The 14307-nt window shown below is 37.1% G+C and overlaps 1 protein-coding gene across 1 annotated transcript in view; it reads right to left on the reverse strand.

Annotated features, from left to right (window-relative positions):
• Nucleotides 1-8596: 8596 nt before the first annotated feature.
• Nucleotides 8597-14307, reverse strand: part of ABCB5 (ATP binding cassette subfamily B member 5) — a 113457-nt gene continuing 107746 nt past the window's right edge. Inside the window, 2 exon segments of the mRNA XM_067745524.1 lie at nucleotides 8597-8794; nucleotides 10456-10602. Of these exon segments, the coding sequence (XP_067601625.1) occupies nucleotides 8597-8794; nucleotides 10456-10602 (345 nt within the window).

The following is a 14307-nucleotide window of genomic DNA, read 5'->3' on the forward strand; positions in this document are numbered from 1 at the left end:
CCCAGACCGGGGCACGAACCCGTGTCCCCTGCATCGGCAGGCGGACTCTCAACCACTGCGCCACCAGGGAAGCCCCATAGTGATATTTTAAATGATACATTTGCTGCTGTTCAAAAAATTTTAAAAACAAGTCAACAGCCTACTTTGTGTTCAGTACTTTGGGTTAAAAATAACCCTTAAGCATGATCGTGAATCACAGTCATAATTGGAGAACTTACTTAAAATTGTAAAACAGAAGTAAAATATTTCTTGTGTCCTTTCTTTAAGGAAAAAATGATCATTTGAAAAAAATAAAAAATCACCCCATCATTCTGACCTTATGACTCTATTTAAAAATTTAATAATATGTACGCATTATAGCATTATAATTTTAAAATGCTCAAACTGTGTTAAAATAACTTAAACCTTGGTCTGTGAGTCTATATGTATTTACTTGGAATTAAGCCCAATCTATTTTGATCTAAAATTGTTACAAGGGGACAGAGGTTAATTTAGTTTGTCCTCCAAATAAAGTTACTTGATTATTAAGTAAATTTAAATATTCTATTGCGTATAACAAACTAATAGAGCTCACTGATGTTGCTAAATAGACTTTTGTAAAAGTAACTGCTCTTTCTTCTTTTAACTATATATAGGAAATTCTGAATACACCAAAAAAAAAAAAAAAGGATACAAGAGCCTGTGCCTTTTAAAAACTATACTACAGCAAAGAAAATAGGTGAACACTTATTGGACTTCATTAATTATTCTATCCATGCTCAGGTTTACAACTTTTATTTATGAATCCTATATTTAAAGTGGCTGGTTTTGGAGATAGTTTTTTTGTTTTTGTTTTTTAATTCTGGTCTAGAACAATGGTTCTCAATTTTGTTGTTGTTAATAAACCCCTTTGAGAATTTGATGCAGGCTATAGACCTTAATTTAAGAATATGTTAATCTCAAATCAACACCTCTCTGACACCTATAAATAGACTTAAGATTTAGAGCTAGAGGTGTACTTTTGAGTCCTTAGTTTGTATGCTCTACTAAAATGTTACACATTTTAGAAGAATTTTACCTGAGTAAATCAAAGAAAGTGTCTTTTATCTTTGGCTTTGTAATCTACCTTGGTAAAAATGAATGTGGAGAAAGGAGAAAGGTTAACTCTTTTCTGACGAGACTGGAGTTTCTCTGAAGATTCCAATATTCACTTAAGGAGCAACTTGAAATACAAAACATCAGCGAAGAACCACGGGATTGTTGTCCTTCACATTTCAGAAGTTAATGATTAACATTTTGTGATGTTTTGTACTTCTCTTGCTTATTCTGTGTATGCTGGGTTCCGAATGTTTTGTCTAGGTTAATGTCATAGACCTTCCATCAGTATGGAAATATATGGAATTTTATAGTTTTTATAGTCCATCATTAAATATCCCTTTTAAAATAATTTTATTACTGAAGCAGTATTTATTGTACAGTATTTGGAAAGTTGTTCTTATGAACAGGAGCCTCAGTATAGTTGAGCAAACCTGAACCACTTTTGATGGCTCCACCTTAGCCAATACATTACCCAGTGCATATGTTACTACGTTTTTTTTTTTTTTAGTTGCAACATTTGTAAATCTGTCTTAGTTTTTGTATAACATAGCTATCAAGATCTTTTTTATCTTACGCAAAGAGAGGAATGATGCATCAGCAAGTGGGCTGCAAATGGAACAAAAGAGTTATGATAAACACCCTGAAAATAAGATAGCAGGGGTGAGTCAACAGTGAGAGAAACAATCTATGTAGATCTCAGGGTCTAATCTTCCTCTACACTTGTGAGTGTGTGTGTCTGAAGGTAGAGTAAACTGAACACTTGTGGGGAAAATGTGCTATTGCCAGAGCAGCTATATTTCTAACCCTTCCGAATTGTAATCGGGTTGTGTACGAGAATTTTTTTCAGTGTGGGTGGGCAGAAAATAAAATCCAGCTTCACATCAGAAATTTAACCAAAGAGGAACCGTGCACCTTTGTATGTCTGCAGTGTAAGGGGGAGGCACAGTGCAAGTTGTTTTCTATGTAAATAATTCAAAAGTTCTACTTTACCACCTCCAGTTCCATCTTAGAGGGCTAATGGGTTAGTTGAGTGTGGGTTATAGAGTCAGATTTTCTGAGCTGAATCCTCATTCTGTCACTTCCTTGGTGTTTGACCTTGGGAAGATTCCTTAATTACTCTGTGCCTCAGTTTCCCCATTTGGTAAAATTTGACTAAAAGAATGAATCTTACCGTCAGTAAGTTAATGCCTATAAGGCTCAATTGTAGTGCCTGATAGATGAGTGCTCAGTGTGAACTTAATTTTATAAGTTCTATATAAAAACTATATATTGGATATAAAAACTAGAACTTATGAATCTAGCTTATTTTATATTATTGATCTTATTATTGCTACTACTACTGACAGGAACATTTCATTTTATAATAGAAAGCATTCTCTGTTACTTTGGAGGTTTTTTTTTTCCCTGTCTCCCTCCGTGGGAGCCCTGTCGACCTTGCTCTTATTTGGTGACCCCCTCTTGCTCCTGTTTTCCTTTGGTGTCCTGTACATACCATCCTGTGAGAGCCAGGCTTTTTGGCTTATATGTTGCTCTTAACCTATCTCTTCTCAAGGGATTTAGCCCTAGGAAACTGGGGACTAAAGGAATTTATGAAACTAATGTAGGCAAAGGTGTAATTCTGCTTTACCTGGGGCCATGGAAGTAAGAATTTTACATTTAAATTTGTACACCTTTTTTAGGTTTTCTGAGGATTTGATGGTAGAATATTTTTTCCTTCCAATCCTAAGCTGATTGCTTGAGTGTATTTCATTCTTTATTGTTTGAGTATTTTCAAATAGGTTTTTCTTCTTTCTCTAGTTCATTCTTTCTCTTGCTCTCTCTCTTTTTTGCTTTACAATTGTCCAGAATGTTCTGGTAATTTAACAACTTCAACTCTTTTCCTAGAATCTCTTCTTGACTTTCAACTGGAAAGAAAATATTTTAGCCATGTATTACATTACTGGATTGTAGTAAAGTTGATGATCAAACAAAATACCTCCATTCAATAGCAAATTTTACTTGGCTTATAAAGAATAGCATTCCATCATTTACTACATCTACAAAAACACAGATCAGTTTACAAGACCATTCTTTCCCTCAGTTTAATAATGCAGCAGTGATTGCATTCATTTACAGAATTTCACACCTAATTGTCTAACTTTTGCTTTTCTGAAATCTCAATAAACAGATCCTCAAGCAGTTTAAAAAGTAAAACATTTTAGAAGGATTAAATTGGACCTTGATAATTACGTATAAATCATTAAGAAAACATGCCTAACAAACTCAATTACATTGGTGATGCTTTTCAGCATATTTCCATAGACATTATAATCACAGATACCATGCTTTTGTCTAAGAAGTGTGACTCTTTCAAAAATTTTTTAGCTTGGAATTCTCATATTTCTACAATTTTACCAGGGTAAAACGTGTCCAAATCCACAACACTTATACATGTAAGTAAGCACAAAAGGAAAAACATATCTCGTAACTTGGGCTGAATTCAATCTTGTTTCAGCAGTGTGGATGTAGAGAATATTTTTAGGGTGTGGCTTGTTAATTTTATTAGACTACGTAACTGCTGGCAAAACTTTACTTTGATCCTCACATTGATATACTCCTGTGAGCAATGACTATACTCTCAGTTTGGCTAGCCATCTTCCTGAATAAATTGTGGACAGAAGTACTTGGTGCTATGATGGAGACTGTGGGCTCTGGAGTTAGATAACGCTGTGAATACCAAAGCCCAGGCCTCAGCAAATTACTTAATTCCCTTAAGCTTCAGTTTTCTTCTCTTTAAAGAAAGATAATGTTAATATTTGTCATTATAGGGTTGATATAAGGACTAAAGAGACAATGTACATAAAGTGCTTATCCCATGCCTATGTGAAAAATTTCACACAAAAAAAATAGCTCTGATTAGAAGCAGTAGTTTAAAATGGTTTTAGGAAAATTCAAAAGTATACTGAGTCAGAAGTGTGTGAAAGCTCATATATTTACAGTATTAAGGATGCTATTTTTACTTGCTAATGCATAAAGCATTTTAGTGGAAAGAGAAAAAGGTTAAGAAAGTAGAACTTAGTATAAACTTCTATTTAATAAATCTAGTCTCAGGATAAAAGCAAATACCAGCAACAGCAGAATCCAGTAGCAAAAGTGAAGGGAGAAAGACAAACACATTCCAAATCCTTGCCTAGCAATGAGGATGGGTAGCATGTTGCAGTGGAAATAGCACAGGGCTTGGAGGCAAGATTTGTGAGTTTTTGCTCTCTCATCAACATATAACGATGATGTTCGATTGGATGTTTTCAGGGTTCTTTTTTAGCTTTTATTCAGTGGAAATCTAAGAAAAATTGTCTTTTCTTTTCAATGGAATAAAAGTTTGAATGCTTTGTAGTAAGCTGGGCCTCCCAAAGATAGCCACATGTCAAAAGGGTCTTTGCAGATGTGATTAAGAATCTTGAGATGGGAAAATTATCCTGGATTCCCTACGTGGGCCCAATGTAATCGCATGGGTCCTTATAAGAGTAAGAGAGGAAGGACAAAAGCAGAGAGAGATGGATGGAGGTATGATGAAGGAATCAGATATCCTCAGGATGCACGCTGAGGAACGTGGGAAAAGAACAAGGAATAGATTTTTCTCTAGAGCCCTCAGAGACTGATTTTAGACTTTTGTCCTCTAGAACTGTAGGATAATAAATGTGTGTTGTTTTAATCCACTAAGTTTGTGGTAATTTGTTATAGCAGCAATAGAAAAGTAATACAGGCTTTATCAGTGTGGTTTTGCTAAAAGGTGGCAAGCTGTGTTACTTGAGGTACTATGTAGATATTTGATGATCCATGCATTTTTTTTTTTTAATAATTATGGCTTTTAAATGAGCTTTTTAATTTCTGTTTTATTACTTTCAATTTTCCCAGTTTCTTCCCTTCATCAGTTCTTATAAGTGAACTTTCCAGTCAGCCTATGATTCCACTTCAGTAGCCCTCTGGGAATAAGAGCTCAAATTAGAACAATGAATACACAGGTGGACACTAACAGGAAATATTTTCATATAATAGGTCATATGCAAAGCACGCTATACATACGATGAAACTGACACATTGAGTAGGCTAAAAACCAGGTTATTAGCTATGACCTAAGTTGACTTAACATAAAAACACACCACAGCTTGTTTTAAGGAATGATAAGATATAAGGTAGGTTGGTTGGGCTAGTTATAAAAGAGGTGTGACATAGTGGCTTATTTCTTTTTGTTAATATCTGTGCCTTATCCTTGCTACATTGGTTCAGTTTCACTGGTACCCTCATTGGTGTTTCAATTATTTTAAGACTCAGTGAACAGCCCTCCTTTCCAGGAAGGAAAGGTGGTGCAAAGGACAAGATGTGGTGATGGCTGAGAGCTACTACAACATACTAACATTTAAAGGATGACTCCGATGGATCCTGACCTCCCTGGTCTGCTGCCTTCACTATATTTAGGGCTTTCCAGGCCAGGTATTTAGAGGTTCTCCTGTACCCACCCCACTGCCCACCTTCCCCTGCTCACACCATCCCCCCTCCACTGGTGCTTCCTTTTTGTCTCCTGTAACATATCCAAGCCCAAAGGTCAAGTAGAAGCAGAGGGCAAGAGTGCTTGGACAAGTTTGGACTGAGGTCAGCCTAAATGAGTATTAGGCTATGAATCATGACGGCAGAAGTCAGTGTTTTCCTGAGACCAGGAAGTCCTCAAGACTAGTGAATGCCTAGTAAGATAGATAGAAGTCTTGTGGGAAGTTAGGCCCACAAGGATCTAAAAGGGATTTGGCAAGGTACACTCAAGTGCCAAATTATTTCAAAATTAAATAAATGAAACCAACTCAATCACTATGATAAAAGACCATAATTAATTAAATTAAAATTGAAGTTAGTTAAAGTAAAATTAAAATTGCGTGTGAGTGGAATGAAAACATTTTTATGGACTTAGGCTAGCCTAGAATAAAAGCTAACCATCCAATGGGTCACCAGTGATGGATAATACCCGTGACAAAGGGATGGCAATATGTGACTGTTGAAGCAAAAACCATTTGCAGCTCACCAGCTCATCCTTTCAGTAAAATGTAAGCCTCATTTCTGTATCAATAAAGCATACCTGCTATGAGAGACGTCCTTCTGAGCTGAGTCACCTAGTATTTATTTAATATCTACAATATCTAAGGCACTATAAGAAGATAATGCTGAATCAGCTAAATGTGCTGATTTGGTGCCCTGAATAATGCAGCATTCATTACTTACAGCCCTTACGTAAATATCAAGTTGGGAACTATAAACCTAAACATATTATTATTTAATAATTAATTTATAAGAGCTTTAAGGAGTGATTTAAAATTTAAAACCTAGACTTAAATCTGCTAAAGTACCTTTTCATTTCATTTTTTTTAAGATAAAAATCTCAGTTCCTAACTTAGCTTCTTTTCCAGTTATAGAATACCCCGATTTAAGAAAAAGTATACGGATTAAAAAGTCAGACTTACAAAACTGATAAGGTATGTGCAAATGGTAGTTCATTTTGAAAAAATTTCTACAAGTATTCCTAAAATCCTGACCTCACTGAAGTAATTCCATAGCTGGCTGGAATAATTTTGGGGATGGGGTGCCTTGGTTCTATTAAAACTAGTGTTTTAAATAAAATGATATATTTTAAAACCATTTTAAGAACAGTACAGCAACTTTAAACTTTTAAACTGCGGCAGTCCCTAAAAGCAGCTGGTCTCTACTTATTTTCTGCCTTCATCAGCTGATAACCCCACAGATCCTTGTAGACTCTCTGGGACCCTAATTCTCAGCATGGTTGCTTGTTCCCATGAAGGCAGTGACTTTAAGAGAATGCTGATGTGGAGCATCCTTTAAAATCTTTTGAAATAAAAATGCAAATAAAAAATTAGACAGGGCTATTAATTAGAAAGGAAAGTGTTTCTCTGACATCTGTAGGTATGACGGTAGGATTGCTATGGATAGGCTCAAGGGGAAAGTAGGCATTGCAGGTATTTGCTAATCTAGGAGGCATTACAGACTTGGGCCTGGGCTGCTCCTGTTCTGAGGAATTAAGCATATCCATAACATATTGCCCTTTCCCTCCTTCCCATCCTACTCTGGAAAGAGAAAACACCAAGGGCTCTATATCCACACATAGCAAAGGGGCCACAGGCTTTCAGTGCCAATGCTTTTAAACAATAATCTGGTTCTCAATCCCCTAAGCCTATTTTTATTTTGCATTTTCTAAAAAGTGGCATAAGACAAAAATGGTTTTAATTTTTTTCACAAGATTTCAGATTACTGGCAGAGGGTACTTTAGAGAGGCTGGCTGTAAGTATCACTGTAAATGGAAGAAAATACAATTAAGGATGGAGATAAATCATTAGATGAAATGACATATTTAAGTAAATGGAAAACATGATTCAGTTTACCAATATTGTTATTTACACAGAATTTTTAAATCATACATATATTACATAAAATACATATAAAGTTTAAACAAATTACTTGATTGAATAATAATAGAGAAAGGCATTTAAAAATTTTCACCCGTAATAAACGTAGCTCTTATTTTAAGTAACTAAGTGTTCATACACGGGTAAGCTTGTGACTTATTCTGCCTAACCGAAAGCTTGGAATAATAGAATCTTCAGAATGGATCATGTAAGGCATTTCACTTACTGAAGTGGAAGATAACTACTTAATTCTGCCAGAAATTTTACACTGTAATCCTATCCCCCTGACAAAGGAATATAATGGAATTTTGGGAAACAGTGGATATTCACTGAAAGAAGCATTGAGAGATATTATGAGAACGTCCTATGGTCTGGAGTGAAGGACTACCTCAAAGTACTCTAATTTGCTACAAAATTTGGGAAGTTCCAAATTAAAATCATTCTCCCTGCAATGCCACAGGCCCAACTACATCTTACTCTCTCTTTGCTAAAATCTTTTAATTTAGTTAACTGGGTAATTTTTCCCTCTGGGAATATATTCCCAATTTCATAGTGGAAGTTTAAAGGAAAATATTCACTTTGCAGCAAATTGCTTTATAAGCAAATGTGCTTTTTATAAAGTGAAGGATACAGGGATTATCTCACTTAAATGAATTTAGTAATTTTTGTTTCCTTTTAAAAATCTGAAGGGGGGCTTCCCTGGTGGCGCAGTTGTTGCGAGTCCGCCTGCCGAGGCAAGGGACACCGGTTCGTGCCCCGGTCCAGGAGGATCCCACATGCCGCGGAACGGCTGGGTCCGTGAGCCATGGCCGTGGGGCCTGCGCGTCCGGAGACTGTGCTCCGCAGCGGGAGAGGCCACAACATTGAGAGGCCCGCGTACTGCAAAAAAAAAAAAAAAAATCTGAAGGGAAGATGGTGTGTAAACAGAACATGTCTGTACTTGAATAGCATGATTCTATTGATACATGCAGTAAAGGAGATCAAAGCATGCCAAATAATTATTAAGTAATTCCTAATTCCTACTAATTATTCTTTGCATTACACAAAGATCAAAATATGGGTTAACTCCAACAGCATCACTGCACTGACTGTGCATTTACTAATTTAAAATGTATGTCTCGATTTCTCAGGAGCTCTTGATGAGTTCCTTGTTCCTTTATTTTTCCACTGTGCAGAACCACTATCAGATCTGCATTCTGTATCGTGGAGAGTCTGTGAGCCACAACTAGGCATGTCCTCCCCTTACTGGCCTTATCAAGGGCATGCTGAACCACCTGGAAGAGAGAAGGACCTGTGATTGCTACCTTGGGTTAAATGCTAATAAACTTGCACAAGTCAAATTAATTAAGGTAATCTAATAACATTCATTGTGTATTTGCTTATCTCCAAGGAAACTACCCTACTTTGTGAAATACCCTACTCAATAGAAATCTAGAAAAAGTAATTATAGACACATTAAGTAATACTTTTAATTTGAAGAGCTTTCATGACAATGAATAAAAATTAGGTGGTTATTTGTGTGTAAGTAAGTGGTTCCGAAGTCAAAGCTGGAAAGTAGTATTTCCATACCCAAGTGGAATTGTCTAATTTACTTACTTCGTTTCTTCTCACAGTTTTATTTTTTTATTTGTTTGTGTTGGGTTTTTTTTTCTTTTTTTTTAATATTTAGTTGTAAAACTGTCCTGGCTAAAACAGCATCTCAGCTACAATGAGGTTATAATGCTATATAAGAAGAAATGAGGGAATTCCCTGGTGGTCCAGTGGTTAGGACTCTGCACTTCCACTGCAGGGGGCATGGGTTCAGTCCCTGGTTGGGGAACTAAGATGCTGCATGCCATGAAGCACGGCCAAAAAACAAACGACGACAAAAAAGAAATGAAAGTGGAGGGTGAAAACCAATATTTGCTGAGTATATAAAACATTCCAATGATGGATATTTCATTTAAATTCTTTCAGTAACTCTGTGAGGATTATTTTCATTTCCCTGATGAGTAAACCAAGATTTGAAAAGTCCAGGTCCCTGGACCTAGGCCACACTGCTAGTAACTGATGAATCCAGGATTACAGCCCAAATATGTCTGGTTCCAAAAGTCCCATTTTTTTCTTTCATAACACACTGTTTCCTTGGAAATAAAGAATGACAATCATCTACAAATAGCAATTGTGTGGTGATTAATCACACGGGATCTTAGGTCAGACACCATCTATTAAAATTTAGGGAAGTTTCTTAACTTTTCTAAGCCTTGGTGTGCTGATCTGTAAAATGAGCATAAAATAAGCTAATTCATCAAGTTGTTGTGAGGATTGAGATAGTAGTATATAATAAGCACTTGATAAATATGAAAGATTATAATTCATTCAACCAACATTCATTTAACAAATAAGAACATGCTATATGCAAGAACTATTAGGGGACAAGGACATAGTAAAATTAAACATCTGAAGCACCTTGCAGTGTAGGTTTATTGTTACATGTCTGTTCGCCCCCTTGTTTCCTTCTCAAACAGAGCTAATAGTCTATAGAAGGTAGAGTAGCAGGCTCCAACATTGCAGGGTAGATCACTCTTTTATATATGTAGATTGCCTTATTATTTTGTTTGGTATCATTAAAATAATAATAAAACAGGAAAGTAATTTTCATTGGGCTTTTTCCTTGAGTGGAGAAACATTTCAAGAATTGGGTCCCTTTTGATAATGAGACCAATTCAAATGAGAAAACCTTTCTAAAACATGAGATGCCCTGTGTCCCAACTCTCTCCCACCTCCCCACCAGCCTCTAACCTTTTTATAAAGGCCAAAACTTTAATTACAACTGGTGACCCTATGACTACAATTCTCTCCAGGCCTTTCTTCCCCAAACTGAGCTTCATTTCTTCCACAATACTCCACTCTCATACTTCATATTACATCCTGAGATGAAAGAAGAGGCTGTTACCTTTTCACTCTCATTATCAAGGGCTGAAGTGGCCTCATCCAACAACAAAATTTTTGGTTTTCGGAGAAGAGCCCTTGCAATAGCTAGTCTTTGTTTCTGGCCACCAGAAAGCTGTGTTCCTTTCAGTCCAACTTGTGTGTTGTATTTCTATTACAGGAACGTGTAATTAAGAAAGCAAGGCTTGGTTATTTAAATTAACATGGCGACTGTGGGCGAGAGCCATCTAAATATTTCAAATTTTGCTACTCTCTAAAATTTGTGTCCCAACAAGTACTAAAATCTATTCTTGGGCTTTGTTGCTAATAAATGCTAAACCAGCAGTAAACACTACCATCTCATTTACATATCTAATCTGATCACAAACAGTAGACCTTTGCCATTGTGCTTCTACAAAGGAATTGTTCAAATTAAAGCATAAGAAAAAAAATTATTAGGGAAAAAAAGTTCCCAGTAAGCACAAATCTTTCCCCATTAAGTTAAATTGTCTTCTGTTTTCAGATCAAAATGATTTAAAGTATCATTTTAAAGGAAATCATTGGGTTCTGTAACTTTGACTTTCACCAACCCTCTATGGGCACATCTCTCCAGATGCCATGATGCCCTTCTCAGAGGTCCAGGTATCATCCTAGCAGTAAGTTAGGCTGACATCTTGAGACAGTCCATTCACCTTTTCAGGCCATGATAGTGACATTTAGCACTTCACAATGTTTCTACACTCTCCTATATACTAATGACCCCTTTTTCAGTATTACCCTCCATGGAAGGGTAAAGGAAGTTTTTCACTTATCCTGAAGCCATCCTAAATCACAATGGATCAGCAAGCAGGCTCCCACTTGCTTTCTAGGTTGTCCTGTTAACTCTGCTTCCCTCCAAGGTTTCACACTGCTTTCTAGTAGCCCTTGCCAGTTGTCTGAGAAATACATGCCATTGGTACCCCGACAAGGATGTGTGGATGGATGAGCTCCACTGGGAAAGTGAGTCCAAGTGTACAGCCTTCTAAAGGTGGATCCTTTAAAGGTAGCAGCATTATAGAGAAGATGCAGCACACGACTGATGTGCTATTTATCTTAGTGCCCTGGAGAAGCCTGATTCAATTGCTTTCCCTCCATACCTGGCTGCCTTTAGGAGGTGCCTTTCCAGCAGAGTGGGTTTCCAGACAGCCTATGATATAACTTTATAACAAATGTGTCTGCTTCATGTCAAAGTTCATTTTTCAACTTAAAATGCTCAGTTGCTTACTTTATATCAAACAATGGGTATCTGAATTACTAACGCCCAGTAAAAGCATCCTTTCTGAAGTGAATGCTCTACGAAGAAAACAGACTTTAGCTAGCTCCTCTGTGATTTTTATCTGGGACTGCTAGCACGCTGGGTCTCTTCCTCCTAAAATGCATTTTATTAAAATTGGAATCATAGGGCAACAGATAATCAGGTAAAACTCTGTAGTTCATTTCCACACACTGCAAAGTTCCCATCTCATTAGGGAATTCAATCTTAAGCCAAAAATTGAGAGAGGATTGGGTGGGAATGATAATGGGCTTGTAGCTCTTTCTGCCAGTCCAGCTTAAATTGTATGTGGATTCCTCTATTATAGCTGAAGAAGATACAATACTAGCTTAGAAATCACTTTGCATCTCTTGGCCTTCTCTGGCTTGCAGGGAGATGTAAGTCTCAAGAATGAATTGGTTGAAAATACAGTTCAGATGTTTTTGCCCATCATTAAGCAGAACAGATTATAAATGTGACTATACACGTTGTCTCAATAGCAACCCCAAAACATTTTCAGACACTTAAACTGAAGGCTTTTGTTTGTTTTTAATGAAGAACTATAGGATTTCATTCCTTCCTGTTTAAACTGAAAAGCTAAATTTTCTGGCAAACACTGGGATAGTGAGTGCCCTGAAATCACCTGTTTTATGAGACACTGAAGGGGCAATGGCTGTTCAATGTGAACCTGGGTCTAAATACCAGTTGGATCCTGGAGGGAACATCAGAAAGAGTCTAGTCCTAAACCAACTGCATTCTGGAGATCCCTGCAGGCCCTGGAAAGGAGTTTCAGTGTGGTTCCAGCGGGAGACATCATGTGGCTTGACTGAGAGCTGCCACCCTGTGAAATTGTGGCCGCTAGGGGACATCTACACCTGCTATGTTTCTCCGAGGATCCTCAAGACCAAGTCAGTGTTATGCCAACTCGTCTTCCAGGCTGATATTTCCAAATGCCTGCAGGTTATCTCCATGGCACATACCATAGATGTGTTACCCTTAGCATGCTCTGAGTTGATGCTCTGCTATTCACCCTCCTGCCTTGATCTGCCAGATAGGTCCATAATCCTTTATCTGAAACCCACAGGGCTATATTTGTTTAAGAAGTCTATTTTTTTTTTTTTACTTTAGAAGAAAATATACTGTAAATTGTACATACTATATATTATTTATATTTAATATGTGATATATATTATTTAACACCCCCAGAAAGGGCTGGGTAGCAACCAGTAATCAAATATATGAATATTTCTGTAGAAATATTTGACAATTCATTCTAAGTAGGACTAATAAAGATTTCATAAAGCCTCACATCATTTTGGCCACCCAACAAATTGATATCAAACACATGGTCTTTGTGCGTGGAGGGGAGAGGAGGGCATGGAGTTTAAGAACTTTTGGAAATTGGAGCTGGGGGAAAGAAAATGCGGACCTGAATTTCTCTCATCTAGACTGTTGTAATGTACCAGGACTTGCCCCTTTCATGCAGTGTATGCCATTGCCACAGAGACCACAGAGCCTCTTGAATGAGCAAACAAAAGGCTGAGCTGCAAATGCAATTATTTTCTTTAAAAATTTGATCATGTCAGTTCTCGGCCTAAAAATGTCTAGCGGTTTCCCATTTCCAAACGTAGCCTGGTAAATCAGAACCTTCGCATTTAGTCCATGTGCATATTTTGTTTGGCTTCTTCTTCTCAATTCCCCAGTTTATGCTTTATGCTCAGAATTTTAAATTTATTTTCCCCAAAATACCTAAAACCCTTTCACATATACGTGTTTCTTCATGAGCTTATTCTGCCTCCTAAGAATGGTGTTGTCCCCTCTCTGCCTAGTGAACTACTCATTCTTCAAAACCCAGTTGAAAGCAACATCCTCTGTGTGGTTTTCTCTGAGCTCCAGTGACACCATCGAGAACATGAAGGCCAAGATCGAGGATAAAGAAGGCATCCCCCCTGATCAGCAGAGGCTCATCTTTGCAGGCAAACAGCTGGAAGATGGCCGCACTCCTTCTGATTACAGCATCCAGAAAGAGTCGACCCTGCACCTGGTCCTCCGTCTGAGGGGTGGCTGTTAATTATTCAGTCTTGCATTCATAATGCCCAATGATGGCATCACTCTGCACTCTAGCCATTTGCCCCAATTTAAGATTAGAAGTTATCAGTTTTAGTAATAGCTGAACCTGTTCAAAATGTTAATAAAGGTTTTTTTGCATGGTTAAAAAAAAAAAAAAAGGAGACTTTGTCATTCCTTCTTCTGTACTCTCACCATATGCTCTGTGTGTTTTCATTCCAGCAAGCTGCCCAGTGTATTATGTACTTTCTTGCTCACTTTCTACAGACAACCTTAAGGTAAGTCCTGACAATCCACTTTTATGACATCTTTTACATCCTTTTCCTTGTTTTACTTCACTTTATAATTATTAATTCAGGCCTTCATAACTTAACCCTGGAAGTAGCTCCTAAGTGATCTCCCAAATTCCCTATCTTCTCTTCACTCCAAATGGTCATTTTCATTGCTGCTAGACTAGTAGTTCCACTGTCCTATTCCAGAATGATATTTTGGCACCAGATTTCTCTATGGTTGTATATA

Source organism: Pseudorca crassidens, chromosome 8 (assembly GCF_039906515.1).
Source record: "Pseudorca crassidens isolate mPseCra1 chromosome 8, mPseCra1.hap1, whole genome shotgun sequence".
NCBI classification, from domain to species: Eukaryota; Metazoa; Chordata; class Mammalia; order Artiodactyla; family Delphinidae; genus Pseudorca; species Pseudorca crassidens.